The 20,061-nt window shown below is 40.1% G+C and overlaps 1 protein-coding gene across 4 annotated transcripts in view; it reads right to left on the minus strand.

The window, feature by feature from the left end:
* Positions 1-20,061, minus strand: part of ATP2A2 (ATPase sarcoplasmic/endoplasmic reticulum Ca2+ transporting 2) — a 39,842-nt gene that overhangs the window by 10,014 nt on the left and 9,767 nt on the right. For all 4 annotated transcript variants that reach the window (XR_001558467.3, XM_015877724.3, XM_085555738.1 and 1 more), the window contains 9 exons: positions 17,753-17,891; positions 8,783-8,863; positions 7,852-7,937; positions 6,592-7,056; positions 4,056-4,144; positions 2,312-2,414; positions 1,660-1,791; positions 1,450-1,572; positions 1,051-1,269 (listed from right to left, as the gene is read on the minus strand). Coding sequence is in view for 3 of the 4 variants with exons in the window: in XM_015877724.3 (XP_015733210.2) it covers positions 1,051-1,269; positions 1,450-1,572; positions 1,660-1,791; positions 2,312-2,414; positions 4,056-4,144; positions 6,592-7,056; positions 7,852-7,937; positions 8,783-8,863; positions 17,753-17,891 (1,437 nt within the window). In the remaining variant the exon portion in view is untranslated. The remainder of the gene's footprint in view (positions 1-1,050; positions 1,270-1,449; positions 1,573-1,659; positions 1,792-2,311; positions 2,415-4,055; positions 4,145-6,591; positions 7,057-7,851; positions 7,938-8,782; positions 8,864-17,752; positions 17,892-20,061) is intronic.

The following is a 20,061-nucleotide window of genomic DNA, read 5'->3' on the forward strand; positions in this document are numbered from 1 at the left end:
GGTTCTGTTTCACCCTAAGTTTTCACAGCACTTAAGCACTGACAGCAAATCCAAACAGTGGGAGAAGAACTGAAAGGTCACATCTACAGGCAGATATTAATAAGAACTGAAGCTTTTGGAATCACAGTGTTACATGAGGGGTATGAAAGACACAGTTAATTCTGAAAGTACAACCACACGCTGCAATGGGAACCTGTATTTCCAAATCCTGCTTCGAATATGCTCATTATCTAAAGCATGATCTAACTGTCAGTCATGCAAATTCCACCTGCAAACAGTCAAGCCTTTCTTTTTTGTTACCAGTGTCAGGAGCAAAGTGCCCAAGACAAAACTCCTGCAACTGTTGTCACTCCCCTACCACCCACACACCCAAGTCCCAGATGCAGGTTCCATTGGAAAACTGCAGCAGGTAGGATAATAATGGACAGAGTTTTTGCAGCTGACAGTATGGAGGAGGGGAACTAAACCTGATCCTCAGAGCACAAAATGGCAATTCGGTTCCCTCACAAAAATCCCCAAAGGGGTCTTTGCAGTTGAGCAAAGTCAAACTAAGAAGCATTAAAGCTGAAACCACAATGTGGTTTTTAGAAGGACTTTTCAAGACTCTGCCTCTGCAACCAGTTTATGGTGCTATGACCTACGGACTGTATGTTTACATGCAAAATAGCACAACTTGCAGGTGGCAGCTTAGCTGGTTTCGTACATTTGTAGCTTGGCAGCAGCACATATAACCAGCCACCATGAACTAAGTGTTTTTTTCTTTTAAACCTAGAATAAATTGGGGGAACAAATGGAGGGTGTGTGTGTAGGGGGAGGGATTATCGTAAACCACAGAATATTTCTGAATTTAAGCCTTTGAAGTTCTTCAGAGTATTTTCTGAAACTGACGATTTCCTCCATAGATGTGGCTAACCATTGTCTGGCATCAAAAAACACCTTCTAGGACAAAACTCACAGCCATAACTTCCTCAAAAAAAGATAAGCCAAAGTCACCATTCTCCACTTTAGGAGAGGGAGGAGTCTTGTAAACAGCCCTTTACTTAAACCTACCTCATAGTTAATGAAGTTTGAGGAGTCCTCGAGATTCATTTCTTCTTTCCTAGGAGGATTGTCATGGGTTGCCAGTGCCAAGCAACGTAGTGTGTCTCTACCAGTTCCCCACTCTCGAATAACAGACATGATTTTCTGCTTAATTCCTGAGGTTAATGGTATTTTAGCATTTCCAACACGGACATGTGTACACCTATCAATCACACCTTCAGGAGCACCCTTGTGGAGGCAAAAAAAAGAGAAAGAGAACCTTAATTCAACAAATCCTTTCCAACACCACATTTGCTCAAACTACTGAAGTTCTTCATTTTCAAGCTGAAGTGATTTCTGCCACCACGTTCAGTGTTATGTCACCTTTGCAGCCACTGTACAGCTGTACTTCCCAGGCACAGAACCCACCTTAACAAACATCTTGCTCATGGACGTGCGGCTTGGTTTGTTCGGTGTGCAATAGACAGACATTGATTTTCTGTCCCTTGAGAACTCCAGAGTGAATTCCTTCTTCATGAGTTGTTTTATCACCTTGTAAAAAGAGCAGCACAGCAATACATTTAGATAATACAGATTACAAAGCTCACTCCCCAGTGAATCCCAGCTATGGGTACTGACCGAGTTGCAAGCATTTGCACGTTCAATTCGTGAAAGTCCTTTCAAGTCTGTGTCAAACACATTCATCTTTTCAACCAGACAGGTAAGTGCTGTTTCTGTAGCTTCACCAACTTTTTCATATACTCCCTTTGCCTTTAGATAACAGAGCAAACAAAAACACAGGAGTTTATTTTAAGCCTCAGTCAGAATCTAACAAAGACAAAAGTTCAAGTTTCACAGTGGAAAACAAACAAGTCTTACTATAGCTTATGAAACAAGCAAAACTCTGTTTAAAAAGCAGTTTTGAAGAGTGTAATTTGTAGGACATTTCCAGATGTTCCTCTTATTACAAGCTGAGAAGGATGTCAGAATTTTTTTAAGCATTTAAGTTATTTTGTAGCAACCTTAAGGAAGTGGGGCAAAGCAACGCAGTGGCACCACTGGCACCCTACATAACAAGGGACTTCCAAGTTCCAGATTATACTTTACTGCCTGGCTTAAGCTTTGCTGGTGTTCAACAAACAAGTCATTCCCTGAATTAATACTTAAGAGGGCCTAAATACCCTTCCTTGAATAGAAGGGGATTTACCACTGAAAGGCATTACACAGACAGATGAGAACAAACACCGATCTTCATTCTCACTCTCCCCTCTGTTGCAGGATATGTACTTACTTCATTGTAATCCAAAGAGGAATCATTGCAGAGCGCACAGATCGTTGCCAGTTCCACAAGGCCATCGTACTGACTACACTTAATAAGTTTGTCATCTTTATGCCTTTCCAAAGGAAAAAAAAAAAGGAAATTATGTTTGTTATTTGCCAGAATTTCACCCTTTCCCCCCCTCTTTAAACCCTTACTGTACTGCCATTTAGTACTATGCTTAGTAATTAAGGACTTGGAGCTACAGAGTTCACCAGGGAATCCAAATACCCTTCAAGAGCCCATGGTATGAACAGAAATAATTGAGAAAAGCAGATTGAATAAAAGCAAAATCTGAGTTTTAGATCAGATGTAACAGAACATGATTACTGATGGAATTACTACCTGAATCACAAAACCTCATTTCCTCTGGTGGCCATCATACAGGAACACGAGAGACACAAAAAGGTCAGTGATAGCAGAATACGAGATCAGTATGAAAGCACACATGACTTTGAGGGGAGTTCCAAGGAGAAGGATATAGATGGATACAGTAGGAGCTTAGCTTCCTTAGCAGCAACACCTCTCATTAAATCCCTCAAGGAGAAAAAAGTGCCTGATAGTACGAAAAAAGTGGATGACTACCCCCTCAGAATGCTTAACATTGCCTATGACATCTGATTATGTAAGCTTTTGTTCAGCCTCTTGTAGTTCTGCAAACGAATTTCAGTGTTGCATAATACAGCCTACAAACAAAATGCATCTTTAAAACCACGTTGGCCTTTGAAGTCCCATTTTGCATATAATCCTACAGCCACAAGGAGGATTCGGTAGCTCCAAGCTCTTAACTCTTTCACTTGGTTTGAGAATTCAGGTATTTACCATCCCATGCCAAAAAATGACTTGTGGTGGTCAATTTCCCTTTCACAGTGTTCAAGTACATGAATGCAATGCTCTTAATGTCCTTGTTCAGACCCCCAGCTCCAGCAAGTGGAAACATTATCATACACCAATGACTGTCCTCTTGTAATCAACATCTGCCATCCCAATGAACGATATTATTTCATTTACCTAGAGTTTGAGAGACCAGTTAAAGCACAGTAGCTGGATGCCTTACTACATCTAGAATGTCACCTTGTCTAATTCAGTCTACTGAAATGACAGCATAAGCTTTTGACAGCAATTAACTTTGAAACAAAAAAAAAAAGACTTGGGGAATTAAGATTTCCAGCTGCCGAGAACATTATGGTCTTAACTGCTAAGAAAATTAAAGAGAGAATTGCTACTGAGATTGGTGAAGACTGCACCAAGTCATAGGCCTGTATGTGAAATTCCACAAGGTTGAGCTGTTTAAAAATAACTGAATCCAACTCTAATGCATACACAGAGATCTATGTATTTATCTGTAGAATCTACTACACTGAATTGATAAAATTAAAAACATTACAGACTTGCCATACAAAAGGAGCAGTAAGAACCCAATAGAGAGGCTCACCTTCTGAAGAACCCTAAGGGTTCTCTTAGTTGCCTCAGTCTACCCTTATCCTATTCTTAGAAATGGGAAACTGCAATATTGGAGTATATAAGTTTCATGAATGTTTGCTTCCCTGCAACTTAGCTATCTTTATTGCTAATTATGTTTCCCCAACCCTTCAGAGCAGGCATTCTCACTGGTTGAGCTTCCATGTATTAACAAATATTCTATGTCCCAACTTCCCAAGTCTAAAGCAACAGGCAATGAATAAACAGACAAATATTTAACTTCAGCAGCACTTACACTTCTCCCATGGGAGCGTATGTCGAACCAGTTACAGTAAATTCATTCAGAGAACAGCTATCTCCTTCTACTCTGTCCAGGATGAACATCTGAAATTAGAGTTAGAAGCATTACTGCTTTTGAATAGTCATTAATACACAAGATTTAAAAAGGCCTGAAGCAAAAAGGTACAAGAAACAAGTCCGTGTTCAATATGCAAACTAAACAAAACCAGATCTTGATCCTGTATGTATGTGAACAGCTCCCTGATCTGCTAATGCACAGAAATCAGCACATCTGCCTAACAGATCACATTTGAGAAGTGAACGGAGGCACAAGGAGACAACAAGTTGAAAACAGATACTGTGTACTCAGTATCAACTGATAATTGAGATCATCATCCTGACCATGCCTCCTAGGCTTTAAACTTGTGAATTAATTCTTGTTTATGTTTTAAAGAGTTCCAATCAAAAGAAGCACAGGACAGCTTGGGAAGGGACAATTCTTGCCAAAGCAAAAATACAAAGCATCTCAAATAGCAGAAGCTTTCAGAAGTAGAATTCAAGTGCTGAAATACATTGAGCTTCCCTTAATACCACTGAAGGCATTTTCCATCCTGGCTCTTGCTAAGTCCTTTAATGCCCAGTGCACTGGTAGATGAGAAACGTTCAGACAGCTCGAGTGCCCAGGCAGCACAGGATGGAGTTGTTTTCAAATGCATACACTGATTTAAAGGATGCATTTGTGCTCTTGAGCTGCAGGAAGACTCAAATCTGGGAAAGCATAGATAAGAATGTGTTTGTACTCTACCAGAACTAAACGGAGTGGTAGCAAAGGAAAAAGTGCACTGCTCACAAAGTGCACCTTGACACAGTTTCTTACTGGTTTTCTGGTGTGAGCCATTTTGCCAAACCACACTTCAGCAGCATCCTGCTTGCATTGCCTCGTGTTTTAGGGAAGCACTTTTGCAAAACACAACATTTAGCTGATGCACACGTGGTCTTCATCAGTGTCTGGAGTCCCCACACTCTTTTTAAGTCATTTTAAAAACCAAAAAGCTCAACAAGCCAATGATTTAAGAGACCACAAGGCAGAATAACTGCATTCCTGCCTGACAGGACAGGTCGGGACATGAAAACAAGGCCTCAAAGCTTCTCCTTTCCCTTCTGACTGAACTGTTTAGGATATTATTTAACACTATGAAAAACCAAACTGTGAAGTGAGTTGCTACTGTAAAAACTCTTCACAACACAGCTTAACTCTTCACAGCCACCTGCTTCAAGAGAAACCATGAATGCATGCACTGGCTACAGGTTATTAGGATTTGGCTGTGTTTTTACCAGACTTTGAAATTAAGGTCAACTTGAGACAGCTACAGAATAATGAGGACCCAGTAAGAAGCACAGCACAAGACCTGGAGTACTCAGCCCTCTGAATGTAAGGAGCGGTGCCTTTGGAGCTCCTAAGTAAACACATCTGAAGGTTCTTAACTGATGAGTTTACCATGAAGCCTTCTGCTTTTGGCATCTTTGTTTTTGGCAGCATTCATTTGGTGATAAAAAAAACCTCCGCAAAGACTAGGGCAGTTATGCAACTCTACTGCAAGTAACCTCCTCTGGAATACTGATGAGCAGCTGCTTTGTGTTTCCTAGGTATAAATACTACAATACTTAAGCAAGTAGAACAAGTCAACTGCCAGTTAAAGAAGCCGCCAACAATCACATGAGAATAAATTAAGACTTGCCAAAGATACCAGTCTGTAACGCTCAATGTTTATGTATTTGAAATTCTAACCCCATGTAATAACTCTGACCAAACATGTGATATCAGTTGCTAAGCTGCTGAACATCCACAATTATTAAAAGAACAGAGTGCTTTCTCCATAAAATTCCTACAAAGAGTTATTCAAGTATATGGGATGCACAGAAAATGGGCAACACAACATGCAAATATGACCATGGCAATGCCGATGATGGTGTTACTTGCACTGCCAAGTTGCCAGATTAGTCAGACACCATTGCATGTTGATGATGCTGCAGCAAAGTACATCTGAGCAATAGTGGATAGTGAAGATAACCAAAGGAAGGTGGGAACATTCAGTGGTGAAAATACCTCAGACTATCCAAGTTACTGCCAGCAAAGCCTTTAGATTTTCTCATTGCTAAGCTTCTCCCACCTCTGTCATCTTCATACACAGATGAACGTTATTATGCTTGTAACATACCCACCCCATCCTTCTGAAACAGGACAAATCAGAGGAAATCATCACCAGGAAATTGAATTGCTTACAGACAGCCAATGGAAAGCTGCTTGCAAACCACTGTCCCTTACACCAAGAGGGGGGTGCAGCTATCTTTGGCCATGACCAAGTAAGGGAAGAGATATAAGACTTCAACACTCTACAATGGAAAACTGACCTCAACACAGCTTATCTTGGGAAAATAAAGGCAGATTTTGATGATTTGAGAACCAAAAACCTCATGATCAAAAGAATTCAAGTAGCACTGACTATTCAGAATTGCTGAGGAAAAAAACAAAGTGAGGTATTTCAACATACCCTGCAGACTGACATCTGATTGGTGGTCAAAGTACCAGTCTTGTCAGAACAAATAACTGAGGTGCAACCCAAGGTTTCCACGGAGGGAAGACTTCTAACAATTGCATTCTTCTTGGCCATTCTACGGGTTCCAAGAGCCAAGCAGGTGGTAATAACAGCAGGCAGGCCCTCAGGAATAGCAGCAACAGCAAGAGCAACAGCAATCTTAAAGTAATAGATAGCACCTCGAATCCAGGAGCCACCATGAACCGGATCATTGAAGTGACCGATGTTTATTATCCAAACCGCGATGCAGATAAGTGAGATGACTTTAGACAGCTGCTCTCCAAACTCGTCCAGCTTCTGTTGGAGTGGGGTTCTCTCTTGTTCAGTAGCCACCATCTCATCACGAATTTTGCCAATTTCGGTGTTGACTCCTGTTGCGATGACCACTCCCATAGCTTTACCAGCAGCAATATTAGTACCCTGATGTAAAGACAGACAGCTGTGTTTAAAAGGGCAGACTAGAGAAGCAGTGTTTCAGCTCAATTGTGCAAGAGGTGGAACAGGAAGAATGACATTCTCCCAGTACACACAAAAGAATACTCTAGTGTAGGATTTCTACTTAAAAAATTAGGGTGAATATGAACAAACACTGATCTATTGTAAGTAGTGTAAACAAATCCATCTGCTGCTAAGTACTGGCACCTTAAGAGCTTTTGTTTGTTTTAATCTGGCAAAACACAACCCTAATAATGTTATTTACTGTAATACATGTGTTCTGTGGGACTCTGTGTGAATGTTTAAGATGAGTAACAACAGTTAGGCTTTCTGCAAGGAGTCCACCAACAATAAGAATTGTTATTTCAATATCTGAAAGGCATTCAACCACTTCCTTGAAACAAATTTCAATCAACAGTTTCTTTCCCTAATAACAAGCTGGTTCTCAACTTCAGCTACACATAAGTCACTTTATAAAAGGAGTTTAAGAGTCCCTTAAAGTGTATGTCCTTCAATATTCTTTCTAGTGAAGGACAAAAATTAGTTTCTTCATATAAACTGGCCTCAACAAGCACCCTCACTAAGGATGGCTTTAATTAGAAGCCACTTCTAGCCTTTAATTCATTCAGTTTGATGCACATGGAGACATGCATACAGACGTGCACAGAGAATAGAGCAAGAAGTCCCACAGCCTTTACATGCACACCTTGAGTTCTCTTTGCTTTTGTTTATCAGCTTCTGTATTACTTTTTATGTTTTAAACTTTCAAGGAAAACTTACAGAGAAAAGCATGTTCTTCTTGTCTTGGTTTACAGCACGAGGATCAGGTACAGGATCAGTGTGCTTAATTACAGACACAGATTCACCTAAAATGAAGGCAACAGTCTTAAAAGATCTTTTTCTTATAAGAAAAATGTAGGCACTCCATACTTATGCTAAATATAAATAAGTTCCCTCATTCTTATGCTATTCAAGATTTGTAGTAAGAATATGTGCAGCCTGTTTCAAGACAGATCAAGAATATTTTTTTGATGAACGATTTAATGCTTTAAAATTCACGGCTAGTTGACATTTACTATTTATGTTACCAAAACTGGCAGACAGATCTTCATGTTCCAGCTGAGAGAAAGCCACACTAGCATGCCTGGCTGATTCCTAGCTTCTTTCCTATATTCAGTAGTACTGTTACTTTGTTTTTGTTTTCAGCTAATCTGCAGAGTCCTCTAAATATAGCTCCTGCATTTCAGCCTGCATCACAAAACACACCAACATGTGTGGACAGAATTTCATCAAATAAGGCTTTAGGAGCAGTAGTTTAAAAACTGCCTGTACTTTAAACGTTACACTCTCTTGTGCAAGAAAATAGGTGTTACAGAAGCCATTTAGTAAGACTGACAAGGCATTCAATGTAGAACACAAACCAGAATAGAAATTATTCCCCACCCCTCCCCCCAAGTTTCTATTGTCTCTTAACTAAAAGCAATGACTAAATTAAGCACTACAAGTCTCAGGAAGAATATTCATCTCAGTAAGGTGAACACAAATGACAAAGCCAACATATTCACCCACTAAGATTGAACTAACTACATAGAAAATTTGCTGCACTTAAAGGCAGTGCTGGTATAGCTAGAGACTTGTCTGTAACGTATTCTAAAACAATTAAAAGGCATTTCCAATGTATGCAGAACAGTCCCAAAGTCACGACTTGTACCTGTGAGAATGGACTGGTCTACTCTTAGAGTTGTAGACTTGATAGAAGTGATTCTTATATCAGCAGGAACCTTGTCTCCAACTGCAAAGAAATGAGTAAACTGAATTGAGTTTTGTCTATTTGAGAGATTTCTAACCTAATGTATATTAGCTCTATCAGCCACAAAAGCGATTTTCCAGTAACTACTCCAATGATTACGATTGCTACCAGCTGCTTATTGCTTCTGTGGTTTGCAATACTCTACTTTTAGGAGTTTCCAATACGCTTTGGCAAATTAAATTTGGTTTCAAAATCTCTACCTCTACTTAATCTCCACAAAACATTCCATAAATCACCACTGGTTCTCCCATCATGTGACCGTAACATGACAGCAAGGGGAGAACATTCTTGGAAGATATCAATTTCAGAATACATTTCAATAACCAGAATTAATAGCTCAGGTAAGAATCAAGTCCCCTCTTCAGAAAGGCTGTCCTAGCCAGCTGTTTTCTTTACACTAAATCAGTTTTCTGTTCCCCACAGATCAGAACACGACCCATGTTCGTTTATTTGGAAATTGCTTCTGCAGATCAGATCTGCTTTCTCTGTGTTATACACTTCTAATAATGCCAAATACGTTTGAGTTAGAAGCTAAATTCAGATCACACACCAACTTTAAGTAGTACAACTGTATTAAACGCACCCCAGCTCAAACCCCTGCAAAATTTGGTAGATTACGTTGCGTTTATCTCAGTATACATTTCTATTTTGTAGAGCACAACAGCCTGCAATTAATAAAAGGGCACAAAAAACCTCCTGCAGCACGTGTTTGAGACGCCAAGGCAGCACATGGTGCAGGAGGTAACAGCACACTCCTGTAGAGGCAGAGTTCTGCTCCCACATCTTCAGCATCCCGGAACTAATCCTTCCACCTTTCCACCTTCTCTCATCTTGTTCTCCCTGGTTTTTAAGAGAAGCTGAAGAACTAAAGCTGCACTATTTTCTTCTAATGGACACACACAGTGAAACTTACCCCTAACATAATTTACCAGTGCAATTATTCAGGTGTTAAAGTCTTTTTTTTTTATTATTAAAAAACAATGCACAATGACAGGGGAGAACACTTCAATAACTAGCTAATAAGAGACCATTTTCTCAGTAAATAGACTCTGTGTCCCTGCAGTGAAATTAAACCAAGCTGCAATTCCTGCAGGAACTGCTTATGCAACTGACAGCAATAATGCACATTAACAAATAACACCCTGAGAAGGCAGCAGCAGTGTTACAGCCTTACAGCATATACACACACAGACAGGAAAGCTAAGGAGCAAAATGCTGAAGAGGATTAAGTACAGCTTTGAACATTAAACTTGCACCATGTGACTTTTCCTATGGTCAAAAATGCCCCCAAATCAGTAAAAGCAGCAAAGATGGAATAGCTTTGCTTGAGGAATAAGATGTGTCCTTGTGTAAGCATGTGTGCATGAAGGGATCCCATAAATAGACACAAATTGCCTTTTTGTATCATTATAGCATGTGAAAACTAATTTAAGCCACCATGCCCTTGAGCAGCAAGAGAAAATAGCATTAGACAAACAGTGACCTCGGCCAAAAATGGCCAAAGCATTCAATAGACTCTCCTGATGTCATGAGGAGGTTTATATGCAGACATGTAATGGCAGCTGCCTTTCAGCCATCACTGAACAACAGGCTAAGACCTCAGTGCAATGGGATGCAATGCCCATCAGCCCGGCTACACATCTTTGCACTTCTCTCAATATTGAAACACTGTAATTTCAGTGCAGGTTATTCCCAAGCATCATCAGCTGCCTCAACCATCAGCACTGTTTGAGAGAACACATTGTATTCACCACCACCATCCCTACTTAGAAGGTGGTAATAAAACATCTGAGCTATTTCCAATAGGTAGGAAAGCTCACATCAGGATCAATGATGGAACTACTTTGAGAAGCTCTCTGCAAAACACTACCTACAACACTGAGCCATGTATCATCCTGGACATTCTTTTATGAGCATAAAAGAAGCTATAGACAGAAAATCACCCTGCAGTGGATAGGAACCCACAGGGAATTTTTGGTGAGCAGTCTGGTGCAGATTGCATCTACAAGGAGGCGGCTGCTTTCCACATGCTTTAACACAGAGATCCATCTCCTGTTGTTTTCACGCTGTTTATTTTGTTGCTCAGCTTTATTTTAAAGCACAGAATCAGTAGAATTATAACCCAAGGCTGGGACTTGAAAAGACAACGAGAAATTGGGAAAATCTATTTGTGGTGTTTAATGAAGAGCCACCGCAGCCTGAATATAACATAACTACCATCTCGCAGCATCGAGTCTAAAAGCTCCAGCCAGTCACAGAAGGATTTTCATCAACTGTTTAAAAAATGAATCCAAAACAGTCCCTTGACTTCTACCAGCAGCTCCAGAGAATCAAGCAAGCTGCTTCCAAAATCATCCGGATGCGTATTGTTGAAGCATGGTTAAGCCAAATACTTAGCAACTGAGAGCACAGCCCCTACAGCTATAAAAAGGACTGCTGCTTGGAAGAGCTGGAGCAGGGTTTGTTTCAAATCACTGGTTTTATTCACAGAATCCTTTGTGTTCCTGCACAGAATACTGCTTCAGCATAAGTACTGAGCTTCCGCACACAAAGAAATGTAAGAGGAAAAGCCTGGTTAAAAAAAAAATCCACTTAACTGTGTGCAAATCTATGTTGAAGGATACAATTGACAGTTTCTACCCCCTGGTAGAAACTAAAGTCATGTTTAGTTTATGCTATAAACAAAGTTATATCAATTATTTGAAACAACTGATGTGACTTCACTCAAAGCATGGACAATTTAACACCTGAAAACACCAAGTTCTGCCAACTGCTTACAAGGAGATGAAACATTATCTCACCACGATCCCAACTGATTACACCTAATGCTTCAGCCTTTCCTCTGGAGTTCAAAGCTCCCCACCTCTTATCTCACTCCACCCAGTGCCAGGGCTGCATTACGGGTCAATTTCCACTCCACACGTGCAATCATTTACAAAGACACTCAACATCAAGCCCTTTGTAACTCTACCTGGCAGTTGGGCATGCCTCAAGTAAAGCAGGTGCCCAATTGTAGGAATGACTACAGCTCTCTAAAAATGGCTTCCTTGTGAACAAAGGCCTCAAAAAGACATTTCAGCACCCAGGCTGCCCAATGTGTGAAGCTGGAGGGAAAGAACTGAAGCTATTTGTATTTCAGACCTTGTTACATTATCAGAAGTCCAGCCAGAAGATCATCCATCTCCCAGGTCTCAAAGGCTGTGCTACATGTTGAGTTGTGGGTACTGCAGGCTCTGAAAGCAGCATCAGCTGTACTCCAGAATAAATACATAACCCCAAAGGCAGATGCTGAAGTCTTCAAAACAGAACTGCCACTTGAAATGTGTACTTTGAACGCTACTATGACTGAACACTTGCCAGGAAGAGGTTACTGATTTATACATATATTTATATATAGTCATGCTGCCTCTAAGTTAATGCAAATTCTACAATACTTTCTTGAAAGTAAAAACATCCTGATCAACTTCCACAGCACAGCAGATGCAGAGAACAAACAAGAGCAGAACTGTCACCCTCCCCTTTACTTAAATGTGTTCTTTGGCATGTCCCCTCTATACCCATTTTTCTCTTACTTTGATAGCATTCCTGTCCCAGCCTTATGAAAGTACAAAGTACTTAACAATTCCCATACAGGGTATAATAAAAACACCATGAAAATTCAAAAGCTCTTCAAAACAGGAAGATTAAGTCCATCCAGCCTATTGTACAAGGTCAAATGTTAAGTTACCAAAATGAGGAATGCCTATGAAACTCACTAAGTGCAATTTGCTCAAGAACATAAAACAGATTTCTTCACATTAAGATGAAGACTAAAACTGCAGTGGTCTCTTCAGTCTTAACCATACGAGCAAGATCCTCCAGTCCAACCATCCACCTATCAGTTCCTGGCATTGATGATGCAAGCTGCAGGTTAGCTCAGGCTCACTAAATAGTCTTCTCTCCCACGTATCATTCTGTGCCCTGGACAGGCAAACAGTCCTCAGAGATTACTACACAGTGCACGCAAAAGTGTAATTATCCAAGTCTAAGAACTGGCAAAGGAAGAAACTAAAACAATAGTAATTAATGCATTGAAATGTTAACCATATTGCATCATTGTCAACGATAACCAAAAAGACTAGAGGGGAAAAAAAGAGACAACAGAATCGTCTTTCTGGATACAATATGTATTGAGATTTAAGCATACTGCATTGAGCACCACGTAAGATGAATTATTCCTATCTTAATTCTCACTGGTCTGTATTAATGTTCTTCTACATGCCATTCTCTCTGAAGAGGGCACCAGAACATTAAGAAGTGGTGCCAGTGGCCAGATACCTCACCTCTAAGGCTGCATTCATTTCTAATCTGACTTCTCCTCGCTTCAGCTTTTAATCAGTGCGTTTATTTATAACACTAATATCACCTTCTGGATTTGAAACTCTTGTGATCAGCCTATAAAAGTATCTAATAGGAAGAAGAAGAAACTAAGCTTTAACTTTTGCTAGGTCAGATAAAGGAGTAAGTGACATCCAGCCATTGAAGAAGTCCTATTTCCTAATCAGACTCCATTCGTGTAATACATGAATCAGTGTTCTGGAAATGCAGCATAGCACCAAAGCACAAGTTTCCTTTGCCTTAAAACACTTTCTTTGCCAAAGTGATTATGGTATTAACAGAACATTATCTTGATGTTCAAGCATTTTTCACTACTTATGGTTATGATAAACCTCCACACAGTATCAGTTCTATTCAGAGCATAGAACACCAGATACACTACTGAATCTCAACAATTAAAATAGAATTTAATTCACCATTTTTATGTAACAGTTCACCAATTCCAGTGGAAAAAGCTGTGAGAATCAGCAAAAAACAAATGGAGATGTGCTGAAGTTCTCAAATGTGTGCTGCAGGTGACCTGGGTTTAGGCTGTGTCCTGACTTGAACCTCATGCACAGCCACCAATGTGGGTATGATGTCAGCAGAGAACGGAATGGAGCCCGGACTGCATTCTGTTATCTCAAAACTGCCTCCCATGTGCTAGGAGAGGCTGACAGCCAAAGCATCCACTGAAGCCCACAGATCTATACAAGTATATATATTTACTAACCACTGATAGCACTCCCCTGTTCTCCCAGGTTCTAAAGCTCCATGGAAGAAGCAAAACACGTGCTTCATTTTTACAAGCAGACCTGACAACTGACTCTAAGAAAGAAAACAAACATGCAGCTGCTTTAAGCAGTGAGCTTTTAGGACAGGCCAACATTTTAGACTGAAATATCATTGTGTTTTTTACTCCCTATGCTAAACACTTTTATATGAGAAAAAGCACCACAAAGAAAGATGTAGGAAGAAAAATCTGCAACACCAATGTTTGCTGTTGATAATGAGACCTGCAGGTGCTTCATAATCACTTTGGACTTTGACATAACTTGGCACAAGAAGGTTCCCTCCCAACTTTCTTGACACCAAAATTTCTCCTCCCTTAATTACAAGGTATCCATGCTTTAGAAAGAGCCTTGAAATGTTCTACAGCTACACTTAAAAGCTTTGCAAAGTGTACTTGCACACACTATGCCAGGCACAAACTTAAAATGAAGTATTAAAGCACATCCATCAATTAAATAAGCATGAAATTCTGGGAACTCTGGGTCAGTTCTTAAGTCGTTGAGTACTTACAGACTGAACAGGAGATCACAGGAATCTCAGGGAAAGAGACTGCTGTGACCCCAGCTTGGTCCCTTACAGATCACATCTAGCAAATGTTTCTGTATTAAAATATAGAAATTTAGATCCACTATCTAAAACAGAACATTTTAGACAAGGGAGCGTAACAGAAGCTTACAAAGTTCATTTCCATTCCCAAAAGTACTCCTTCTAAAATTAAGTAGTTTGCAAACTGTTTATCCCAGCCTGTCAGACTGGGCTTCAGATAGAAGTTCTAAGAACTAAAGCCACGCTGTTTTGTTTCTCTTTAAAATATTACTTTAACCATGGCAAACAAATTCAATTAGAACATCAAAGGACCTCTTTAATCTATTAAGACAGTCACCAGTCACCAATTTAGAGTGCATCCTTCAATAAACTTAAGGCCTCAGAGCAGGGTGGTTAATCCATTTAAGACAGGCAAACTGAAAAGCCGTTTGAGGACAGCATCTGGATATTTTTCAGTTCATCAATTCTAAGAAACAAACAATGTAGCTTAGTAACCCTTACACACTACAGCTCTCAAACTATGCCCCCCCAGAGCACAACAAGCCAATTTAAGGCAAGGCCCTGAGCTCCAAATCCATCCCAAAGACTTCCTGCTGTTTGTGCAGCATCTTTTCACTAACCCTGCTTAGGGGGACACAGAAGGAAGCTCTCCTAACATACATGGCTAAGATACTCATGTCTGCAGTCTGCCAGCACTCGAGCACAGACAACTGACTGCTGGTACACCCACAAAATTTTAGTGTGCTATTTACACTGAACATTGGCCACTAAGCATAATAACCAGTAATTGCTCATCAAGTGCTCCACGGTATCTGTGTGCACACCGATTCCCAAGAGAAGTATAATACAGCATCACTCGAGTGATAGATGGCCTCAGCCATTTCAAGGTACTCCACCGTTCACTGCAAGGTGATGGTGCAGACCTGCAGTTAAGCCAGCATTTCCTCAGCTGGCAGAGCAATTAAAGCATCTTCTTATTGCTTTATTTCTGAAGGCCACAAGGCAGACTGTGCAGTCTAGGTAATGAACGCAGTCTAGCTCCACAAATAGCCTAAGGAGCCCAAATGAAAAGTAATGATACAAACCATTACCGTGTTGTCTTTTTGTTATGTTAAGCTGCACGCGTCATCTTTAAAGGTTTCAAAACTATCAGAAAGATCAAACGATTCTTTAAACAGTTCAATGCTATTCAGAACTTTGGTGAAGAGGCAAAAATAAATGTGTATTTTTTGCATCAATTACAAAACCAATTTACTCATCCCTACACGAAAGTCATCTCTCCATCAGAACCCAACGTAACAGCTTCCAATTATCACAGTTGTTATAGCATTAACTAACAGCTATTCTCTAATGGAAGACCTGTAGAAAGGTCTTTCAAAATTAGATATCAGCGCAGGAGAGAAACCTATCACCTGGTTATTTACGCCACTCAGTTGAGAGAGATTTGCCTGGACACACAAATGTCACTGGCACGTTGCCTAGAATTCCATACCCAGATATGTATCCTCATATGAAGTGCTCTGTCACTTCCCTACATGGTCATCTTTTTGCAAACACCATGTCAAAGGCCATCACAACAGTCCTGTGCTTGAGACACAGGCATGCACACACTCTCTCTCACCTCCAGGTCTTGACACCAGCACTGCTACGCAGCCTATTCCTCTTCTCTACTTGCCTAGAAGCTTTTCTGAGGTTGATACAATTATGATTTCATCATTCCCTATCTACAAGTTAGAATTTGTTGTTTCAATGTCTGCATCCATATTATACCAAGGCATTTATATTCTGTCTCAAACACCTATGTGGCACACTTCATATTACATGTGTTGTCACCTTCCCTCCAAGATGCAACCGATTATATTTGACAATGCAAGCAAAGTATTCTGAGTACTATACTGAGTACTGAGTAGAAATATCCAGGAACTACCTGACCCACCAATATAAGCAAATATTTTAACTAGCATGAGCTTCTACAAGCAGTCACCAGGCTAGACCACTTATATTAAAGGACAACCATACAAGTTGGTAATTTGTTCTTTTTTAATGAGCATACCAGTTTGTCTGCTATTTATTTTTGTTTTGAAATCAGTTCCATGTGCATCACACTACCAGACACTGCTTTACAAGCATCTTGATAACGTTTAGCACTACTGTACCGTCAGCAATTGAGATGAAACTCCACACTAAGTGACAAGGTATCATAATTCACTCTTTATTTCAGTTATCAGCACTTTGTAGTTGCACTTGCTCGTCACCAAGAGATACGAGGAGAAAGCTTCAGCCTTCAGCAGATTCACACTCACTCAGTAACCCTAGTCAGGGCTACCGGTAGGTGTATTATCCATTGCTCAAAACTGAACCTTAGGACAGGGTTCAGCAAATTGGTGAAGTTTCTCAAGGAACAAAAGCTGGGCAGAGAGCCAACACCAACTTCATGTTGAGTGCATACTCTTTCTGCCTACTAATTAAAACAGCAGGACAGCCAAGGGTATGTATCTGCTTCCCCTTTAGAGATCCACCACCTCTAAAAGCAGAGGGGTGCTAGCAGAAACAAAGTTTGATGTACACCCTGCACTGCTCCTAAAGGAGCACTGTTTGTGGTCTCCTGTACAGCAGTAGGCAAAAGAAAGCAGCACCAAGGCATTATGAAAGATTAAAGAACCAGGTCCCAAACAAGGCACGTGTTAGCTGTGAGGACAAAGGAAGACATTTCTAGTAAGCTGAATGGCATTGCTGCTGCAAGTGTGAGAGCTGGAAAAAAAACATTAGAAGAATCAGCTCTTCACCTTAAGTATGCAGTGCAACAGTTGCAATAAAAAAATCTCCGCTTTCAGAATTTAACACAATTGGAAGGAAAACCATCTTCAGACAAGATAGTCTGAATCCAGACTGCAGAAAATAGTTTTAGACTAATGACAAGTGTTAAAACTTGTACTCCAATTAAGATGCTTTGCTCTTAGACCTACTAATTAAACTAAGCAGCAATTTGAAAAACAATCCCCTCAGTGCAAATGCACATTTCAGGTAATTACAGATGAACAGAAGCAAGATTGTTCTTAAGTGAAGCATATACTTAGGCCTCTCTGCAAAGCTCCCCCAGGGCCTCAAATCATTAAGACAAGGCCCTCACAACAGTTTTACAACATGCACAATATGTACCACATCTATGAGCCTTACCTGCCACTTCCACGATATCACCTGGGACAATGTCTCTTGCTTTGATTCTCTGAACGCTCTTCCGATCTTGTCGATACACTTTACCCATTTCAGGTTCATATTCTTTAAGAGCTTCAATAGCATTTTCAGCATTTCTTTCCTAAAAGACAGCAAAAACATGCAATTTAAGAAGCCTCCAAGGTATGGAAAGATAAGCATGTCAGACCTGATCTTCCAAATGCAGTACTTTATGAATACTACTTAGCTCAGCTACATTAATTCATACGAAAAATAATGTGACACATCCCCTTACTACATTGCTGACTGGAAATTATTACAATGCAATTCAAGTATCAGTGGGTATTTAGAAGCCACTTGATGTTTATTTAATCCAACAGCATTTCCATAAGGAATATCCATTGTGTCTTGTCACAGGGAGGCCACAAACAGTACTATGTAACATAAGGGTGCATTCTGGCACAAAAAATAAAACAACTAAATAGAATTACAAATCAGAGATGTAGTCTAGTTTTAACTTGTACCTTACCACTTGGAGCAGCTTACAGTCAGACTGGGGCAGGCTAGCAATACTGAGTTCAACTTACTAACAGAAATAAGACTAGAATCCAATTACTTAGTTATACCCTACTGTGAGTTAGCCACAGAGCTAGAACTCAGCTACCCCAACATTATTACCAGCCTCAATTCAGCAAATCAAATCACACCAAAGTGAAATCTAAGCATAGTGACTAGAAACATCACATTGCCTCTAACAGCTGACAAACTTGGATGAATCCTCACACAAGACCTCCTCATTTCCTATCTCAAGTGCAGCTCTCTCAGCTAACCACTGCTAGAAATTGTTATCAACGTTGTGATTCTGCACAGATAGAGAACAATGTAAGAAATCAACAGCTTATTGTTACTGCTGCTCTAGCTCGAGGAAGAGTGACTTATTTCTCACTTTCCAGCTTTTTGACAAGTACAGACGTCATACAGTCCTGATGATAACAGATAAAGACACGGGTACACACAGTTATTAGAATGTCTGCACTTCAAATATATATCAGCCTTTTCAAATACAAACTTCAGCCAGCACACAATCTCCAGAAAGTCAAAGGCTGAGGTACTTCCACACAAAAAAGCAACTCACACAGCACTACCAAAGCTCCTCTGAAGGACTTCTGTTTACATGATATACAGCACTGTGCCAGGCAGCACTAAGGTACCAGCACAAGTTCCAAAAGCTGGGACTACTCCTAGCCTCATATTTAAGCAGGTAAATAAACTCTCTTCTTTAGAACTGTAGCATTGATATGATCCACCTACAACATACAGCTCAGTGTCTGAAACAATTTTTCCCCTTGCTCAGTTCGCTTGAGTTTTAAAGTAGCCACCCTGTCCTCTTAATCCTTTAAGTATAAATAAATGGCACTTGGAAAAGTGCATGTGAAGAAGAAGGTTGAGAAGGGCAGAGCTAAGGCAATGACTCAGTTGCTCACGTCTAGTACCTGCAGAAACAGATATACGTATGGGTGGAGACTATGTACTGTGACTTTTTCCATGCCCATTTAAAAAAAGGGAATGAGTCATTTAATCCATGCTGCAGCTGTTTCACAATTAAATTCACTCCATGGAGGTACATAAAGATTCTCTGCACACTTCTACCACAGCTGAAAAACTGATCATTTCCTACAAGAGTTTTGACATCTATGCAGGAACATTCACAAACTATATGGACAGCTTTACCTTACATCTCATGCTACAAATCACTACGTGCAGAATTCTAACTAAGATAAATTCTTGTGCAACAGCTTCATGAAGATTTGAATACAAAGGGACATTTAAAGGTGAACTGCTGTTACTCCTCATTCTACATTACCTCTTCCCACCTAGCTCTAGTTGTTGTGCAGCTCTAGTTGTTGTGCAGCAAGTTGGGTGTTGCTAAAAAGTGAGTCTTCTGAGCGTCTTCAGCCAGCTTGTGTTTGTACAAAACAAAAAAAACTGAAGCCTAACTAAGACAGCAAGTAATTACGTCCCACTCAGGCCAGCTCTTTAAACAATTTACATGGATTAACCTAAGACCCTGGGATGCTTTTTACCTGCAGAGAAGCAATCCTAGGAAAATGTGCTTTGTTTGAAGTGATCAATTTGGCAAAAGGAAATTGTTCACATAGTTCTGACATCTTAAGTTTCAGAACACATTACTGTCAACACTGTTTCAGTAAAGTAATCCAATTAATCTCACAACTGATAAAGCAGGGAAAACATCTTTCGGAAATAACTTCCATCTCTTCATTAAAATGCAGCCTTTGTAAGTTTAACTAAAA

This window comes from Coturnix japonica, chromosome 9 (genome assembly GCF_054131305.1).
Source record: "Coturnix japonica strain WE chromosome 9, WE-NBRP24, whole genome shotgun sequence".
Lineage (NCBI taxonomy): Eukaryota > Metazoa > Chordata > Aves > Galliformes > Phasianidae > Coturnix > Coturnix japonica.